This window comes from Dipodomys merriami, unplaced genomic scaffold, assembly GCF_024711535.1.
Source record: "Dipodomys merriami isolate MVZ:Mamm:240054 unplaced genomic scaffold, mDipMer1.0.p SCAF_3, whole genome shotgun sequence".
Taxonomy (NCBI): domain Eukaryota; kingdom Metazoa; phylum Chordata; class Mammalia; order Rodentia; family Heteromyidae; genus Dipodomys; species Dipodomys merriami.
The window spans coordinates 72,210,270-72,230,150 of NW_027204492.1; the positions used below are offsets into that span (position 1 = coordinate 72,210,270).

Here is a 19,881-nt window from a genome sequence, read left to right on the forward strand (position 1 = left end):
AGCCTTGAGCTGAAGACCCACGACCGGACCAAAAATAAATAAATAAAGGTAGATAGCTTGTGATCAATACATTGGCCTTTCATTTTTTATTTCTTTTTGGGGGGGAGGGGTACTAGAACTTGAACTCAGAGCCTGGGCATTTTCCCTTAGCATTTCTCAAGGCCGGTGCTCTACCATTTGAGCTATCCCTCAACTTTTGATTTTTGCTGGTTAATTGGACATAAGCCTCTCATGGACTCTCCTGCCAAGAGGTATTCTTCAAGCCTTATCCAAATCCCTAACTCCAGTCCCTGACAGAAAAAAAAAAGACCCTGTTTTGTGACAGGAACAGTCCTACTTCTAATCGCTGCCAACTTGGGCACCCAATTCTGAATCCCCTAACACTTCTCTTTTTTACTGTAGGACAGTGGTCAGGGAAACGTTAATGTAAAGTGCCAAAAGCTAAATAGTTATACTATGTGGACCATATAGTCTCGGTTGCAACTACTCAACATTTTCATAGTATAAAAGTAGCAAGAGATACCATAGAAAGAATCAAATATGGCTGTGCTCCAATAAAAATTTATTATTTTTAAAATTTTTTATTGTGAAAATACCATACAGAGGAGTTACAATTACATGGGCAAGATAATGAGTACATTTCTTATCAAGCGTTGTTGCCTCCTACTTTGTTTCCCCTTCCTATCCATTCCCATCTCCCCCCCCCACGCCCTCCCATCTACCCCCCCAAAACTTTATTTACAGACATTGAAGTTGGAATATATATAATGTCCATTTGTCCTGGAATGTTGCTTTTTGATTATTTCAACCATTTACAAATATGGAAATTGTTCTTAGCTAGTAGGCCATATGAAAACAGGTAATAGGCCAAATTTGCTCAGTAGCCTATAGTTTGCAAACAATCTAGATGTTTACACTGAGAGTCTAGAAGAATTCTCCATGAGAAGCATTCTTATACTCCGATATCTAAGCAAGGACTAGACTATGGGTGTCATGGGGATGTCTGTGGTTAACAATGAGGTGTTCTGGGTAAACCCTTGGTCTCTATTCAGTGATTCTGTGAGGCTGGTTGTCCGGAAAATACAATTTGCACCCTTGGAGCCAGGTCCTGGTCCCAGGGCTCAGATCATTCACCACTTCCTTCTGTCAGCTCAGCCCGTACAACTTCAGGCCTGGATGGACAAGGAGGTTGGTGACCCCACTTACTGCCCTACTGCAGTACCCCCTCTGCTATCTTTTTTTCACTGTTTATATACAGGTAGGCCAAGATGGGAGGCAGACAGCAATGGTAGTAAGGAAACAAGAATTCTAGGTCTTGATGTGGGCATTTCCCTCCATCCTTGTGATGGGCTTCTCTGCTACTTCAGGTTCACTACCACGGAGAACCCATCACTGTTAATACTGTTAATATTTCCATCAACAACTGTACCAGCAAGATCATCAAATAAATCAAGATTTCAGGTAAGCTTCTTTTCCCATTGCCCCACATCTGTCCCTCAAATCACAGTGCTCTTTCTTCTTTCTTTCTTTATTTATTTTTATTGTGAAAATACTGTACAGAGGGGTTACAAGTACATGGGCAAGATAATGAGTACATTTCTTATCAAGCATTGTAGCCTCCTCTGTTTCCCCTACCCCTCCCTTCCCATCCTCCCCCTCGCCCCCCCCAATTCTTTCTTTTTTTTTTTTAATTGCAGTTTTTCCTGTTATTATTATGTCATTGTACAAAGGTGTTACGATTCTGTAGGTCAGGTCAAGAGTATAATGTTTCTTGGTCAATGTCATCACTTCCTTTGTTCTCCCCTATTTCTCCCTTCTGTTCTTACCCTCAAGATATATACTTCATTTTTTACATTATGTACATTGAATATAATGACTACAATTAGTCACTGTCTTTCTACAACTCTATATCCTTTTAACTTTTTTGCATTCATCTCAGCAATCCCTCCAACACAAGCTTATCAACATATTTATCTTCATCCATGATCATATCTTGCAGCCTAGTACATAGGGTGCCCATATCTGAGGCTATGAGCTGGAGTCTTAAAGATGACTGATTATAATCATGTGCTTTTCCTTGCTTGTTCAGTTGACCAGATCACAGATGTTGTCCTATATTCATTAGACAAGTACACTAAGACCGTGTTCCTTCAGGAGTTCACGTGAGCTAGGGTTGGGGCTGGGGGCTGGTGCCAGAGCCAAAGAGTGACATGGTAGGAAGAGGGCCAGGAGGCATAGGAGAGGGATGGGGAAAAAACAAATGGGAGGGAGACACAGGAATGAGAAAAGTCAATGTGGGAGGAACTGTCAAGAGAACCAGAGGGAGGAGACATGACTTACTCATGGGAAGACCATTACATTGCTAAGAAAGAGCATGGGCAAAGGGATTTCCTACCAGAGTAAGTACCTCCTGCTCTTCATAGTAGGACATGTCACCCTTTGGGTACTCCAGGAGGTTCTTGAGATTATGTAAGATTCTCTTGGGAGTAAACATATATTAATTTAGCAAACATACCCTAAGTTTTTCTCTTGTTCTACTTCCAGAGACTGTAGCTGCTAACTCCAGCTTCTCCCAAAGCTTTTCAGTAACTCCAATCATGGCTTCCAATTGCTGGAAACAGGGCCTGGCACTGGATGGCAAGCTCAAGCATGAAGATAGCAATCTGGCCTTTAGCACAATGTAAGTTCAAAATAACTTACAGCCTTCACCTCTTTCCCTAAATCATTCTACATGCTATATATACAGCTCTGAGGTTTCATCTTCAGTAGACCCTCCTTACTTTTTTAAAATGTCTCTAGGCCAGGGTTCAGAATGCTTCCAGGCCTGAGAGCCATCAGCAAGCTAAATAATGCCTATGGGACCAATAGCAGATTATGGTAATAGGAAACAAAAAATATAGATAGAATATCTTTATGCTGTGTAATATCACACAGGGCACAACCGCCTAATAGATGTGCCATGTTATCATCATAAGAACCCCATGAAAGTGGACTGGACAGGTATTGCTATTGGTTTCACACTTACAGATTCAGGCTCAAAGAGAAGGAACTTGTCCAGCCTTGTATTACTAAAAGAGAGGAACAGGATTCTGATAGATACCATTTGGATCTCCATACTGATCTCTATAATAATTACTCTCTAGAGAAGACAGAAATGGAGTGGAAGATTAGGAGATGAGAAATGGGGGAAAGAAGGACAAAAAAAGGGAAATGAGGTAGGTACCAATGTATTGTGCCTATCATCCTAGCTACTCATGGGGGATCAAGGATCAGGGTTCAAAGCCAGACAGGCAGACAAATCTGACAGGCTTTTATCTCTAAGTAACAAAAAAAGCTGGAAGCTGAGGTATGGCTCAAGTGGTAAAGCACCAGCCTTGAGCAAAGAAACTAAGAGAGAGCACAATGCCATGAGTTCAAGTCCCAGTACTGGCTTGAGATAGATAGAAGGAGGAGAGAGTTGACAGAATTCTATGGCATCATTCATTTGGTCCTTTGCCTTTGGAAGATCTCATGTTAGTTTTATCTCCCTCCAAAAGCCACTACAACCATATGACAATCATAAATTTCCCTACCTCTCTCCATGCCATATCAAACAAGTAGCCAATGATCGTCATTGCTAGAAATATTTGTAGGAATTATCAAACATTATTTTACTGACAGAAGATCAAGAGCCCAGAGCAATGAAGAGACTTTCCCAAGTTTATATTTAACTTTTAGTCTGTAGGTTTTTATTGAGCACTTATTAAATGCTTGTTCTTATATTAAGCAATGTGGGGATACAAAGAAGTTTAAGATAGTGTCCACCCCCACTCAATATAAGCCCTAGTCAAAGAACAATGAGAAATGCAAATACAATCTAATAGTTAAATGTTAGCACATGTGGTACAGATTATGACTCCAATAGAATTTAAGCCAACATAGCTGGCAATGGCCTCTTAGAGGAGACAGAATGAGCTTGCTCATGAAGAATGTGTAACATCTGGATAGCAACAGAGGAAGAAAGGAACATTCCAGACTGTGAATATGGAATGGGAAGAGATTCAAAGGTGGAAATTCACATGGTGTTTTTAGAACATGCAGAGGACATGAATCCGCCTAAAGGGGTTTGCACCTCAAATATTAGGGTTAGGCAGGAAAGCTTAGAAATTGTAGATAAGGAAGGCAGGTTGCTTTGGGGTTTGAAAGCCCAGCAGAGCCTGGCAAAACTGAATTTTAGAAAGAGAAATATAGGTGGGTGGGGAAGGGATGGTAGGGGAAAAAACAAAGGAGGGGGTAACAAGGCTCGATAGGAAATGTACTCATTACCTTACTCATGTAACTGTAACCCCTCTGTACAGTATCTTTACAATAAAAATATATTTAAAAAAGAAAGAGAAATAGTGGGAGGGTTGGGGGAGGCTGGGAAGGGATGGGAAGGGGAAACAAAGGAGGAGGCTACAATGCTTGACAAGAAATGTACTCATTATCTTGCCCATGTAATTGTTTTGTTTTGGTTTTTTTTGGGTCCGGTTGTGGGGCCTGAACTCTGGGCCTGGGCGCTGTCCCTCAGCTCTTCAGCTCAAGGCTAGCGCTCTACCACTTGAGCCACAGCGCCACTTCCGGCTGTTTTCTTTTTGCTTATGTGGTGCTGAGGAATCGAACCCAGGTCCTCAGGCATGCAAGGCAAGCGCTCTACCACTAAGCCACCTTCTCAGCCCTTGCCCATGTAATTGTAACCCCTCTGTTCAGTATTTCCACAATAAAAAATAAATAAAAATTAAAAAACAAAGAAAGAGAAATATATACCCAATGGGTAGGAGGGATAAGAGCCTGGGAGGTATTTGGGAGAAGATAAAGGTAATAGGATGTGGTAATGGGAATATACAGGAAGGAACTAAAGGTATTACTCCTCTGTGTATCTCCAATACACAAAAAATGGTTAACTACAACTTGCAGTCTTCCACCTGGAATGAACAAAGAACTGCTGGGGATCCTGGTATCCTACAAAGTCAGAGTCAACTTGACAATGTCCTGTGAGGGGTAAGTGAGGATTCCAAGTTCATCTGGCCAGGGTCTGGGAAAGGCAAGGCTTTTTCATTGTTTCTCTTGCACTTGGGCAGACCCAGTTCAAGCTGTTCTCCCAGACTAAGCTCCCAATCCTGTGAGCTCAGTGAGCAAGTCATCTTCCTTCCAGACATCTATACTATTGCTGACCCTTATTATGATCCCACAAACCCTAGTAAAACTAGATTATCCCTTGCCCATTTCACTTACTAATTTGGGGTATCATTCTACCCACAGCATCCTAGGAGATCTGACAGCCAGGTGAGAGACTGTGGATGAGAAGACTAGGATACAAAGGGGACCCAAGGAATGACTAGGCAGAGTTTGAGGGTATCCTGAGGCTGAAAAACCAAAGGAGGGAGGAAGGGTCAGGGAGTGGGTTTGTGGGAAGATGAGTACAGAGTCCTTGCAGGGATGTTGGTGTGGAGCTGCCTCTGATTCGGATCCATCCAAAGCCATCTCATGGTGAGTGACCAGGCGAGATTCTCAGCACAGGTCTTCCCAAGGGTTAGGCACCAAGTAGTTCTGATCTCATGATCTGGAGATAGCAGCTTGGGGAGAGGTCAAAGGCTAGACAGAGAGGGAGAAGAATAAGAGTAAAGAATGTCTTCTGGTGCCAGGTGCCAGTGGCTCACACCTGTAATCCTACTCCAGAGGCTGAAATCTGAGGATGGAGGCTCAAAGCTAGCCAGGCCAGGAAAGTCTGTGAGACCCTTATCTCCAAGAAACTACTAAATAAAAGGTAGAAGTGGAGCTGTGGCTCAAGTGGTAGAGCAAAACAGCTCAGGGACGGTGCCCAGGCTCTGAGTTCAAGCCCCAGGACTGGCAAAACAAACAAACAAACAAACAAAAAATCATTCTGGAAAATGAAATTGTCCCAGAATGTCCTGTATCAAGTTCTGCTCTATCTTTTCTCTCTCTCCATGCTTGCCACAGAAGTCACTAGGTAAGGGAATGTGAGGCCTGGAAGAGCCACCCTCTCTTCTTGATGCAACCTTGCATTTTTTTTTTTTACGATGGAAACATAAAAAGCTTCCCTAGGGCATTGCATTCAAGATGTGTGTAGTGGAAACATATGTTTTAGCTCCATGTCACAGTTCAGTGCTCTTCCTAAACTTTCCCTCCCCCTAGTCTGTCTTCTCAAAATCATCCTTTTCCCTTTCCCCCTTCTATTTTCTTGTTCCCTCTGTCACCTCCCCTTTTTCTCCCCTGATTTCTGTCGTTCTTTGATCCTTTCCCTCCATTCTATCTTCTTTTCTTATTTCACTTCCAGCCCCACTGGGAGAATTTTTAGTTGGGAGATTCCAAAGGGATTGAAAGGCCACAAGTCAGTGTGGCAGGGGGGTGGGGCAGGAGCACTATCGAGAGGGGTTGAGGGGCCCAGGTGAGAAGCAGGGAAGGGATCACTTCTGGGAAGTGGAGATAAGGAGTGAATGTAGAGAATTCTAAGAAAGGGACTTCTCGTCCTCTTTCCCTCTACTGCCTCTGCAAGTTCAGAAGACATTGTCATTGAGGAGTTCACACAGCATGAACACCATGAGGCCCAGATGCAGAAGGCTTTGGCCACTGAGGGAGAGGAGGGGTGGTGAGTGCCCAGCTCAGAGCCCACACTGCAACCCACTAATAAATTGTTTTGTCCAGACTTTGCTATTGATCTGATTTCTAGTTCCTCCTCCTGAAGGACAATGGAACTATTGAGAATGATCTACCCTTCTTCAGCCTCCCCCACAACTGCCCCATGATTAGATTACCCTTAGTCCCCTAACACCTATTTCACAATGCTACCTGTGCTCCCTATGTCCTTCAGCTTTCCCTATAGTCTCAGATACCCCTATCCCCTCTTTATCACCTACTACTGCTATCACCCCACTGCCCTAGCACCAAGTGCAGGCACTGCAGGAGCAGCAAGGAAGAAGCTAAAGAGGCATTGCTATGCCCAAAGACAACTGTCAGATGGCAGAGTACCAAGAGTAGGAAGCCAGTGTTGCTGTCCCCCCACCTCCAATCTCGGTGATGTTGCCTTTGGTCTACACAAGCTTTGGAGTAAGGCTAGAGGCTTTGGCCTGGAGACAAACAAGAAAAACAAACACCATGTGCAGTTCAAATTAAGCCTCATATTGCTGGGAAAGTAGAATAGTGTGGGTCAGGGAATAAGAAGGTGGGAATAGTATGGGATGGTATGGGGGTAGGGATCTTTTTGTGTGTGCACTGATACTGGGGCTTGAACTCAGTGCCTGCACACTGTCCCTTAGCTTTTGTCACTCAAGGCTGGCACTCTGCCATTTGAGCCACACTTCTACTTGTACAGATTTTTGCTACTTAATTCGAAATAAGAGTCCCAGACTTTTCTGCCTGGGCTGACTTAGAACCAAAACTCTCTGATCTTAGCTCCTGAGTTGCTAGGATTACAATTGTGAGCCCCCTGTAGCTGGCAGGTGAGGATCTTAAAGGAGCTATTTCCTCTTTGGAAGTATTGGAGTATTTGTGTGTTTAGGGAAAGATGGGGGAGAAAGAAAAATGGTTGGCCTATTTATGGGGGATATACACCCATCAGCATCTGTTTCATGGACAACAGCTTCAAGTGTACCTACCAAGTAAGCCTACCATCAAGGAATCACATGTCCATTTTTGCCTTCTAGGCCAACTCACCTGAGGATTTTAAGTGTTGGGAAGTAGAGTCAAGATAATCTCCTTAAGGGCAAGCCTCCACATCCCATCCTAGTATTGGGGGAAAAGGAGAGTTCAGAGTACCTCTCTTCTGCATACAAATATTAGAACTGACTTCCTGTTGAAGACCATGTATTTGGAGAACTAAATAATGTTAACAATCATACAATGGATGAGTGCTTGCAGCTCACACCTGTTATCCTACATACTCAACAGACTGAGATCTGAGGATCATAGTTCAAAGCCATCCTAGGCAGACAAATCCAAGAGCTACTTATCTCTATTAACTAGCAAAAAACAGAAGTGGAGGTATGGCTCAAGTGGTAGAATGCTAATCTTGAGCAAAAAGAAAAGAAAAAAGAAAGGAAAAGAAAAGGAAAGGAAGAAAGGGGGGTGGGGAGGAAGGGAGAAAGGGAAACAAAGGGAAAGGAAAGGAAAGGAAAGGAGGTAGGGAGAGAAAGAAAGAGAGAAAAAAGAAAGAAGGAAACTATCAAACAATGAACCCCAACTCCTTAGGATCCCCTTATCTCAGTGGGATAGCACTTCCTCACACTGCCTCTGAATAAAAAATGAGAAGAAAAAAAATCTGCTATTCCTGAATTAACAAGCCTCATGATGATTCAGGGTTTCTCTGCCTTTATCTAATTTCTACCTGCAACACAGATGAAGTTCAAGATACCTTAAACTCTAAAATCTACTGTATATAAGGTCTTCCTTAATTGAAATAGCATGTTGAGATTGGTTGGTCACATGGGCTATAGCCGCCACTGTTCAGGGATCCAGTCTCCTTAACCTGTGTGTGTGTGTGTGTGTGTGTGTGTGTGTGTGTGTGTGTGTGTGTACACGTCTTCTGCCCTTCTTCCCAGAAATAATTTAATCCCAAGGTAAAAAGGGAGTGATACTATTCCTCCAGCTGTGTTGGGGTAGTTTGCAAGTAGAGAAGGAAGCTTCCTTTGCTGAGTTAATGGTCAGGCTAAGTTTTCTGCCTCAGAGGTACTTAATGGAAGATAGGAGTAACATTAACTCAAAGTGGCTCTTCGGTTTCAAGTAAAGGGGATCATACAATCAGAATTCTTCTATATAGGAGTTGAGGTTTAACTCCAGTCATGTCATTTTATTACTTTCATTTAATTTAGTGGCCAAAATCCAACTGGAGTCCTTAAAGAAGTCAGGTATCAAAAGCCATTGTCATGGACAGCTTAGGCTGTCTGCTAAGTTTGATATTTCCATATTTGCCATTCTCCTCCACTCCCAGGTTTTTTAAGGTTTACATTAATTTACTCTTCCAACTTCAGAGTTTAGGAATAACACAGAACCCTGAAAGTGCTGTAATTTTTGGATTGCATTTCACAGCTATTGAGGGGAAGCTTCTGGAATGACCAGGAAACTCCATCCTACATTTTCTGATCGACACAGGATGCAGTTCAACAGCAGCTGTCATACTAGCAAAGCCAATGAAATTCACCTTCTGCTTTTCTCTTACACTCTTGATAAGAAACTTTTTATTTTATTTTATGGTACTTGGGATGGAATTTGGGGCAATCACACTTGCTAGGCAGGTACTTTATCCCTCAAGCCATTCCATGCCCCTTTTCTTTCAGCTGGTTATTTTCAGGATAAGGTCTCACTTTACTACTGGGCCAGCCTGAACTATAATCCTATTTGTGCTTCCTTGTGATGCTGGGATAACAGGTGCATGCCACAATGTTGAGCCATGAGATGGAGTCTTGCAAACGTTTTTATCCAGGCTGGTCTCAAACCTTGGTCCCCAACTCTACCTTTACCTCCCAAGTAGCTAGGATTATAGGCATGAGCAACCATGTTTGGCAAATGACTAGTCTTTTAACCCGTGTGTTATTACACATTCTCCACACCATATCTATACATTGTATAATGCAATTGCCTCATATTGGTGCTCTAACATGAGTATCTCAGAGTGAGACCTAATTTAGGCCAGGAAAGTTTTTGTCTCTTATGGCTAATGTACGGCTGGGACCTTCCAGTCTCTTTTTAACCACGTTGACCACACTTGTTGGAAGCATTGTTTTAAATCCTGTTAGTAATAGGGAGTATTGGACAATAGTCTCACCTAATATGCTTTTTTAGATGAGGGGTTTGTTTTTGTGCCAGTACTGGGGCTTGAACTCAGGGCCTGGGCACTGTCCCTTAGCTTTTTCTACTCAAGGCCAGCACTATCACTTGAGCCCACCTCACCCTACCTCCCCAAAATTTCCAGTTAATTGAGGATAAGTCTCATGGAATTTCCTGCCTAGGCTGGCTTCAAACCATGATCCTCAGATCTTAGCCTCCTACGTAGCTAAGACTACAGATGTGAACAACCAGTGTCCAACTAGAAGTAAGCCTTTTTGGGGAGGAGTGAGCATTTCTGAGGTTTGAACTTAAGGCCCTCACTAAACAAGTGCTCTACCATTTTAGCCATATCCCAAACCCTTTTTGCTTTAGTTGTTTTTAGAATAGAGTTTTGTATTTTTGCTCCAGCTATCCTAGATCACAATTCTATTTATGCCTCCTGTGTAGCTGAGAATACAGGTGTTCACATTTGAAACAGGGGTCTCTTTTTTTTTTGGGGGGGGGGTCCAGTCAAGGGGCCTGAACTCTGGGCCTGGGCGCTGTCCCTCAGCTCTTCAGCTCAAGGCTAGTGCTCTACCACTTGAGCCACAGCACCACTTCCGGCTTTTTTCTTTTTGCTTATGTGGTGCTGAGGAATCGATCTAGGGCCTCATGCATGCAAGGCAAGCACTCTACCACTGAGCCACCTTCCCAGTCCAGGGATCTCTTTTTGTGTAGGCTAGCACTGCATTGTGATCCTGCTGATCTCTGCCTCCCAAGTTAGCTAGTATTATAAGCATGAGCTGCCATGCCTGGCTTCAGCCTTTTTTTCATATGCCCACTGGGGATCAGAAGAACAAATAAAATAATAAATTTCCTAGGATCATAGAGAAAGCTAAATTTCTTCTGCCTCTAACTTTGCTCACAATGTAGTGCCCCCCCCAGCAATGGCACTGAGACTCTAGAACAGTTGGGGTGGGATATATAGAATGAGCCAGTTTCCTTATAGATATGTATTATATGGTACTTAGAATAGTATTTCCCTACTTGAATGCTTATTTCCCTTGTTTACTTAAACTGGAAATATGTATTTAAGCTTTCATGATTCAAGTCAAATCTTGGGCTTTTACTGGATATAGTGACTCATGACTATAATACTAGCTTCTCAGAACTTGAGTTGAGGCCAGCTTGGGCAAAAAGTTAAGACTACATTTCAACCAATAAAAAAGACTGAGCATGATGATGTACATTTATCATACCAGCTACACAGGTGGCATAAATAAGAGAATTGTGGTCCAGGTCAGCCAAGGCAAAAACACAAGATCCTATTCCAAAAATAGGTAAAGCCAAAAGGGCTTGGGGCCTGGATCAAGTGGCAGAATGCTTGTAAGTAAATACAAGGCACTGAGCTCAAACCCCAATACCACAAAAATTGCAGGTTTTCATCATAAGGGCATGTTGCTCTTCAATTCACTAGAAAACTTTTATAGAGTTACTTAGTTCTGGGGGAAAGCAACCTACAAGTTGGAAATTGGAACCAATTTCTTACTGCTGCATGGTAAAGAAAATATATCTAAGTCCCTTTTCTTGGTTTAATATTATATTAATATTGCTACTGCAGAGAAATGTCCAAAGCTACTCTGGAAAAGGAAAACTTCCCCCAGAGTCTTTCACTATATGCCATTTCTTAGTTATAGTATAGGTAAGTTTTCTTGGCCTCTATTTGGCTAGGCAGACAGCTGTGAAACACGTTTAATGTTGTTGTTTCTTTTAGGACTCCTCTTTTTTTGTGTACCAGTACTGGGGCTTAAACTCAAAGCCTGGGCACTGTCCCTTAGCTTTTTCGCTGAAGACTAGCAGTCTATCACTTGAGTCACAGTTCCACTTCTGACTTTTTGGTGGTTAAATGGAGATCAATCTCATAGATTTTTTTTTCCTGCCTGGGCAGCCTCTTGAGTAGCTAGGGTTACAGGTGAGAAGACTGATATCTGACTAGTGGTTCTCCTTTGACATAGCCTTTTCTTACCTCAATAGCATTTTGTATCCAATCAATATCATGCAAGTCACTGTATTTATCAAGTATTGTGTTTTACTTTTTTGATAGAAGAGCAAAAACAGTGTCTTATTTGAGTCCTCAAAGAATATGAGACCTCTAATAGTAAGTACAAGGACAGCATGAGATGACTAGACCAATCCAATGAGAAATCCTCAAGATCTTTTTTTTAACTGATTTTGTAATTAAAATGCTAACATATGTAAGTGTGTTATATAACCAATAAATGTCAGTTGCCTTTTCTTGCTGGGTTCCTCACAGGCAAGGCTATATCAAGGTATTATCATTCTTCTCTTTTCAGAAAATTAAACTCACTTAGAAAACTACAGAATTAAAAGTACAGTACAGTTTGGGTAATGCAGTTGGCTAGCTATTTTCCCACCCTCTTCACCCACTATGCTAGGGAGAGGTTGAGAAAATTTTCCAAGTGTCTTCCCTAGGGGCAGATTCCACATGGAGGGTTATGGGTTACAATTCTCTAGTGCACAGTCCTTTCTTTTTGGCGATGATAATCTGGGAGAAAGAAGAGAAGGAACAGAGAGAGGAGGTTAATTTCAGGCCTGTGCTCCACATATCCACCCCTAATGTCTAGGATTTCCAATTACAAGGATTTAAAGACTTTCTTCTTAGGACTCAAAAAGGTAATTAAACCAGAAAATAAAGAAGCACTTACTGTAGGGAAAGAAGCGCACACGCATGCTGATCTCACGAGCTGTCTTCAGGATCTCAACAGCCTAGAAGGAACACAGTTTTTCCAAATGAAAACATAAAACCTGGGATTGGATTGTATCAGGGGGGATGGGATTTGCAAGTCCAACCTTCTGGGTCACACACCTCTAGGTCACTGCTTTCATCTGGTATATTTACCCAGAAGAGGTGCTTTTTTAAAAAAAAAATCAAGTTACAGATTAGCATAAACTTGTCCAACTTGGGATGGTTTCATATATCACCACAGCCCAAGTGCTGTGCTCACCTTGCTGTGCTCAATATCTTGAAAATCCACATCATTCACAGCTAGAACTTGGTCTCCTTCTTGAAGCCCTGCTCGATGTGCATCAGAGTCGGGAATTACCTGTTAGCAAAAGGACAATACATATAATTGAGATGGGGTAACTTCAGAAAATTATGTGAAATTCGATGGCATTCAAATGTAAATTGTTACTGTGGGTTTTTTTAATGTAAAGATCTAGGGATACAGGAAACTTGCCAGATGGAAAGTTTTGGAGGGCAAAAAGGTATGTCCCAATTCTGCCCATCCTAAGGGTCCACCAAGTCATCTTTCTTAGTCCTCGGAACATCAGGGTACTGTAATCTGATAACAAAGGTAAGTAGCTATCCAATATAGTTCACCAGGCACACATACCTTGGAGATGAAGATGCCTAGCTGAGAGGCTTTTCCTCCTCGGATGTTAAATCCCAACTGAAAGACAAAAGCACTAAATGGGGACTTAACATAGACCAAAACCACAAGAATATTTAATAGCACCACTGTATTACAAACAGCTCAACTTCTGTGTTTCTCAAAGGGAAATGAAAAGTTGTAAAACTTTCTTCATCTTTCTACCTGCTTCCCACCCTATTTCTCTAACATGGTCAACTTTTGGCAGAGACAAATTCAGCCTGGTAAAAGAGCCTCTATAAACTCACCTGAGCACCAGGAGGCTTCTTTAGTGTGACGATTCGGGGAAGAAACTGGGTCAACTCATTGTTGTAGTCTGGATGGTATACTCTCTGTAAGATGTAACAATTCCCAAAATGTTACTTTTAGTTTTAGGCCTTACATTCATCTTTTTCTGGAACACAAATGCATCATCCTCAAATCAGGAAAAGATAAAGTCATAAACTCAGTTTAAGTACAACAGAGAATACTGCCCTAATAAATAGATGTTGAGCACTGGGACATGCTAGCAGCCCAGCACCTCCTCACTTTTCTGTGTGCCATTCCTGGGGCCTCAACTCAGGGCCTGGGACCTGTCTCTGAGCTTTTGTGCTCAAGGTTAGCCCTCTTAGCCCTCAAGGACGAGACAAAGCTCCACTTGTAGCTTGTTAGTGGCTAACTGGAGATATGAGTCTCATGGATTTTCCTGCCTGGACTGGCTTTGAACCATGATCCTCAGATTTCAGCCTCCTGAGTAGCTAGGATCACAGGCATAAGCCACTGACACCAAGCCCTCCCCTCTTTTTAAAAAAATCTCCTAAAAGAATGGAAACTAGACCTCTGAATTTCTAGAATTCACTGTTATGAATGGACTGTAGAAGGAACTACAGAAGTTTAGAATGGGCAGACATTTGCAGTATCTGGTCAAACTTAAATAAGTTGAGAATAGACCACTATTGTTCAGAATTCAGCTTCTGAGTCTTTTTTTGGGGGGGGGGTTGGGGGCCTGAACTCTGGGCCTGGGCACTGTCCCTCAGCTCTTCAGCTCAAGGCTAGTGCTCTACCACTTGAGCCACAACACCACTTCTGGCTTTTTTCTTTTTGCTTATGTAGTGCTGAGGAATTGAACCCAGGGCCTCATGCATGCAAGGCAAGCGCTCTACCACTGAGCCACCTTCCCAGCCCCCTGAGTCTTTTGTTAAAACAAGGACTAAGACTCACTCTCCATTTAGCTGTCTAGTCCTGCTATCCTATATTACATGCATCATCTCATGCCTAGAGAGAAAATTCCTGGTCATGTTTTCTACATGGCAAAATAGATGACTCTCACCTCATGAGGAGGAATCCATGCTGGAGGATTCTCATAGGCTGGCAGGAAAACCACTGGGTAGTCATCATAAGGAATCCGGCTTTCCATCTCAGACAAGGCCCTGGAAAGAAAAGGTGAGTCAAGACAAAAGTTAATTCAAGCCAGACACTGGTGGCTCACACCTGTAATCCTAGCTATTCAGGAGACTGAGATTTGAGGATAGAGATTTGAAGCAAGCTGGGACAGGAACATCCAGGAGATCTTATTACCAATTGAGCACCAAACAAAAACCCAAATGTGGCACTGTTGCTCATGTTAGAATGCTAGCTTTTAGCAAAATAACTCAGGGATAGTGCCCAGGCCCTGAGTTTAAGTCCCAGGACCAGCATGTGTACACAAACAGACACACACAGACACACAGACATACACTCACAGATTCCAAAGGACAGCAGACAGGTGACTGGCTTACATCTGTAATACTAACTACTTGGAAGGCTGAACCTAAGAGGATCTTTGGTTAAGGCCAGCCCAGGCAGAAAAGTTGAAGAAACTGCTTCTCCGCCCATATTTTGGCACAGTGGTGGGCAATTGTCACCCCAAGTTATGTGGGATTTGAGACTGGGAGGCTTATGGTCCCAGGCCATTTCCTGCAGAAAAATTCTTAAGAGACATTATCTCCACGAAGAGAAGCTGGACAAGCTAGACACAGTGACAAGAGTGAGTGAGCCCTGCAATATCTGAAAGCCTAAAGTAGGCAGATTTCCATTCCGTCAAGCACCCAGACAGGAAGCAAGATTTGATCCTAAAAATAACCAGGTGGGGAAAAAAGGCTATAGAGGCTCAGCAGTATCACATCAGCCTAACAAGTCCCAGGCTCTGAGTTCAAATTCCAATATTGCCCTCCTAAAAAAAACCTTAAAAATTTCAAGTATCAGCTGCAAACCATTCCAAAGCCATCGGTCTGTGTGCCAAGTTCACACTTCAGTTGGAGGTAAGGAGTAAAGAAAACAGAAAAATATTGGTAGGTACTCTAGAGACATGATCTCTTTTTTCACAATAGTCCTGCAGAACATGTTAACCGTCCTCATTTTACAGATCAAATTAAGTGCGCATATAGGAAAGGTTATTTTCGAGAACCAAGGGAGTGTTGACTACAATAATGGGACTCGGAGTTAGGCACCGCCTCACTTTTTCTTAGAGGTAAAAAGTAATCGAGGGGCCCCTAGATGGACTATTCCTTCACCACTAGCCACCTTCCAGATCCTTGTCCCGATCCTGAGTCCCGCGCTCACCGCCGCGTAAACACCGCACCACCTCACCAGGAGATAGACCCAGAGCCTCTGGCGCCTAGGCTCAAAGCCAATTCAGCCTGGGAACCGGAAGCGGATACTCGCGAGACTCGAAAGAGGCGGGGCCTAGCTGCGGCGCGCGCGCGCTAGCTTCCCGCTTCCTTATGCGTCATCTCACGAGCGCCAACGTGCGTGCTCGGCCTGCAGACTGTTGGCGTTCCGATTGGCTAGCGCCTCTAGAACCAATTTGAAACTTGGCGGTTAAAGCTCCAGTTGGGACCGGGCGCTGGGAGTTTAGGCGACACCGGGAGAAGGGACGTTGAGTTCGGTAAGTTAAGAGGTTACGCCTCAGCTCACATTCTGTCGTTTCTGATACTGCGGGGATTTGGTTCTTTGTCGCTATCTCCGTTGGAATTTTTTCGTTTCATTTCAGATGGCGCTTCACTCTTGAGAGTGTTGGGCTGCCAGGCTTTTCCTTTTTGGCCCAGGCTGAGACAGGAATCCCGCTGGCTGGGAGGCTGCCGCCTTGACGACTGACAGAGCCCTCTGCATTCTCCCTAGTCCTACAAACCGCCAACCTACCGACACTCCTCTGTAAACCGCGTTTCCTGTCCCCCCCGCAGAAACGGGACTGAACTAGGATCATGAAGGAGGAGGTGAAGGGAATTCCTGTAAGAGTGGCACTGCGTTGTCGCCCTCTGGTCCCTAAAGAAATTAACGAAGGCTGCCAGATGTGCCTTTCCTTCGTGCCCGGGGAACCCCAGGTGTGTAGTCAAATACAGATGCGAGGTCTGGGAACTGCCTGGGTCCAATGGCAGCGAAGGGCGTGGTCTGGCCATTTCCTGACGCCTTGTCCCTTGCCTTCTGCAGGTGGTGGTTGGTACTGATAAATCCTTTACCTACGATTTTGTGTTTGACCCTTCGGCAGAACAGGAAGAGGTCTTCAATACAGCAGTAGCACCACTCATAAAAGGGGTATTTAAAGGTGAGGCTGTTTGATTTTGTGTACAATGTGCTAGTCGCAATGCTTAGACCCAGCAAATACAAGAATGGATGACTCGTAATTCCCGTCTTCAAAAATCCCACAGCCTAATATTTGGAAAGGTCTTTTCCCTTGAAGCTAATTTCAGACCATATTTGAATTTTGTGGTTCTATTTGTCTCAGTCTGTACATATTTTTGAATGTATTGGATCATGATTAGAGTAAAAGCTCTTTGGTTAGTTCTCATGGGAAATAAGTGTGACAACCTGTTTTGAGTCCCAAGCCTTAATATTCATTTGGTATTTATGCAGAGAAATAACAGGGCTTCCAGGCCAGAGGGAGTCCAAACTGGAAGGGGTAGATGATTACCTAAATTATTTTGAATAATCTTTTAAGTTTGTTACACCTGTTTTCAAAAGAATATAGAAGTTAAGAACATATACTCTATTCTACTATAGAAATAAAACTGTTTCCCTACAAAGTGGTATGAAAAACAAAAGGATGGCATGAACTCTGTTTCTGGACTTAAGGTGAATTTTACAGAATAGGGAATTTTTGAGAGAGTTCTTTAATTAAGAGCAGAATTCTTTTATGTAGAGAAGGAATTTCCTAAAGCCCTTGAATACTATGGCCAGGTAATGGTATTTGTTGTGAAACTAAGGCTATGATTTTGAAGACCAGAGCAATGTTCCAAAGAAGAGAGTAGTACCTCTGATAATTCTAATTGTTAATCACATGTAGTGGTTATTCAAGTTTCAAAACAAAGCCTTAAGTTTAAAAAGTGCATTATGTTTAATCTAGTTTAATATTCCATTTGAAGAGAAAAAGTGTTTTTTTGCACTTCAAAAGTGTTTTTTTTGCACTTCTAGTGTCTGTTTAATTTTTTTCTTTATTAGAGAACTCACAGGATAGTCCAATTGACGTTTAGTTTTTGGACAACTGTAATGATGTTAGAGAAGTCTGGATATTGAGAAGAAATTTACTTCCCAGTAATTTCTATTCAGTAATGTTCTTCCCTCTAGATAACCAGAAGACTTCTAGACAACAGCTGGCGCATATATTTTCACCTTTAAAAAATGATGCCCTTATGGCTCAATGGTAGAGTGCGTACCTTGCATGCATGAAGCCCTGGGTTCAATTCCTCAGTACCACATAAACAGAAAAAGCTGGAAGTGGTGCTATGGCTCAAGTGGTAGAGTGCTAACCTTGATCTGAAGAGCTGAGGGCAGCACCCAGGCCCAGAGTTCAAGCCCCATGACTGACAAAAGAAAATGATGCCATGGCTCAGAGCACATTGAACACCTTATTTCAAAATTTAGGAAAATAGCAGAACTTTTCTCTGAGTTATTTGAGATGAATTGTTGACCCAATGACCACTGAATAATTTATATTTCCTACAAAGAAGGATTTTCTTTTAATAACTATAGTAACAATTCAACCAACCATCGTATGCAGGAAATTTGCATTGCTGCATTAATACTATCTAATTTTCGAACTCCATTCAAGTTTTAACAGTTGTCTCAGTAATTTCCTTCATAGCAAAATGATTTACTTCAGAATCATGCGTTGCATCTAGCTGTGGCTGTGCTTTTAGTCCCCATTATAAAATAGTTTTTGGGTCTTTTTTTTAATTGCTTATCTTGATACTTTTTTTAAATAAGTTTTTTATTGTGAAAATACTGTACAGAGGGGTTACAATTACACGAGCAAGGTAATGAGTACATTTGTCAAGCATTGTTGCCTCCTCCTATGTTTTTCCCCTACCATCCCTTCCCTCCCATCTCCATAACTACACTCCTCCCCATCTTGATACTTTCAAAGATTAAAGCCCCAGTTATTTTGTAAATGTTCTTCAATTTTTATTCATTCAATGTTATGATTAGACTCTGATTATTATCTTTCTTTTCTTTGATTTATTTTTTTGGTATCAGTCAGGGGCTTCAACTCAGAGCCTGGGTGCTGTTTCCCAAGCTTTTTTGCTCAAGGCTAGATTCTACCACTTACGCCACAGCTCCACTTCTAGATTTTGGGTGGTTAGTTGGAGATAAGTATCTCATGGACTTTCCGAGATGGCTTTGAACAGTGATTCTCAGATTTCAGCATCCTAACTAGTTAGAATTGGACAAACTTATTTTTTTGTGCCAGTCCTGGAGCTTGAACTCAGGGCCTGGGCACTGTCCCTGATCTTTTTTGCACAAGGTTAGCATCCTATCACTTAAGACACAACTCCACTTCTGGCTTTTTGGTAGTTAATTGGAGATAAGTCTCTGAGGTTTTCTTATGCAGGTTGGCTTCAAACCACAATCCTCAGATTGCAGCCTCCTGAGCAGCAATTATAGAATTATAGATGTGAGCCACCAGCCCTTGGAAAAAACCATTATTTTTTAAGAGTCAGCTCAATAGTACACTTTCATACTCTGAACTCCTGTTACCAAAGAGCCCTGCATGTTTTGTTTGGTTTTGTACTAGTTCAAGCACTGAAACTGTTTTTCCAAGATGTTGCTATATACACATATATATGGTATTGAAGAAAATCATGGAATTCTTTTCTTCTATTCCATTGTCATCCTACATAATACCATTAATCTATTACAGTGAAAAATCATAATTTAGCATCTTAAGACCTTTCATTTTGACCAGCAAGTAAAAAAAAACTGATTATCCTTTATAGTAATACATTGTTTTAAGACTTAAGTACTTTCCCTTTAGACTCCAAAATTATCTTGTTAAATAGTAGAGAACAGCTTTGACATAATTATGATAATCAAATAACAGAGAAAGCTTGCCTGTGTTCCTTTAGAATATCCCTACCACTCTATTAGGGGAGAGCTTCCTAAGGTCATGTTTTCTTTGCCTTGAAGTAAATTTGAATGTATAGTTCCTTCTATTAGGTACTACCTTTTAATTAATTAGTTATTATAATTCATCTTAAGTTTCTTTTTAAAATCTTGCTACAGCTGTAACTAGGTTTATCTGCTTCTAATTTCCCTAGTATTCTGGATTCTCTGACAAGAGCAAATATAAAAGTGTTATAAAATATGAACATTTGCTAGTGCTCTACTGTGAGAGCTACCCTTCTACTTCTGGCTT

General features: G+C 42.1%; 3 protein-coding genes across 7 annotated transcripts in view; 2 read left to right on the forward strand and 1 right to left on the reverse strand.

Annotated features, from left to right (window-relative positions):
• The first annotated feature begins 993 nt into the window (after positions 1–993).
• Positions 994–6,774, forward strand: Arr3 (arrestin 3). Its single transcript, XM_070039362.1, is given in 6 exon segments — positions 994–1,188; positions 1,368–1,461; positions 2,090–2,166; positions 2,547–2,680; positions 4,936–5,019; positions 6,536–6,774. Coding segments are annotated over 6 exon segments (681 nt in total). The 3' UTR covers positions 6,633–6,774.
• A 5,073-nt stretch (positions 6,775–11,847) lies between these two features.
• Positions 11,848–15,898, reverse strand: Pdzd11 (PDZ domain containing 11). Of its 3 annotated transcripts, none has more exons than XM_070040258.1 (8): positions 15,813–15,898; positions 14,542–14,641; positions 13,481–13,564; positions 13,197–13,253; positions 12,807–12,905; positions 12,668–12,712; positions 12,507–12,567; positions 11,848–12,346 (listed from the first exon to the last, which is right to left on the reverse strand). In XM_070040258.1, the coding sequence occupies exons 2-8, from the start codon at positions 14,626–14,628 to the stop codon at positions 12,312–12,314; spliced, it is 468 nt and encodes a 155-aa protein (XP_069896359.1). In that variant the 5' UTR covers positions 14,629–14,641; positions 15,813–15,898; the 3' UTR covers positions 11,848–12,311. The 3 variants fall into 3 exon arrangements, with proteins under 3 accessions (XP_069896359.1, XP_069896358.1, XP_069896360.1); XM_070040257.1 differs by having other exon boundaries at positions 15,774–15,888; XM_070040259.1 differs by lacking the exon at positions 12,668–12,712 and having other exon boundaries at positions 15,774–15,888.
• A 180-nt stretch (positions 15,899–16,078) lies between these two features.
• The window catches only part of Kif4a (kinesin family member 4A), a 92,557-nt gene continuing 88,754 nt past the window's right edge, over positions 16,079–19,881 (forward strand). For all 3 annotated transcript variants that reach the window (XM_070040260.1, XM_070040261.1, XM_070040262.1), the window contains exons 1-3: positions 16,079–16,137; positions 16,243–16,573; positions 16,680–16,794. In XM_070040260.1, coding sequence (XP_069896361.1) covers positions 16,454–16,573; positions 16,680–16,794 — 235 coding nt within the window. In that variant the 5' untranslated portion in view covers positions 16,079–16,137; positions 16,243–16,453. The remainder of the gene's footprint in view (positions 16,138–16,242; positions 16,574–16,679; positions 16,795–19,881) is intronic.

Excerpts from the sequence above, each read along its gene's own strand:
- Pdzd11 (XM_070040258.1), bottom strand. The coding sequence starts at position 14,628 with ATGGAAAGCCGGATTCCTTATGATGACTACCCAGTGGTTTTCCTGCCA. Across the intron at positions 12,906-13,196 it reads TAGGCATCTTCATCTCCAAG|GTAATTCCCGACTCTGATGC; the intron begins GTATGTGTGCCT and ends TTTTGCTAACAG. Across the intron at positions 12,347-12,506 it reads TGTGCGCTTCTTTCCCTACA|ATTATCATCGCCAAAAAGAA; the intron begins GTAAGTGCTTCT and ends TCTTTCTCCCAG.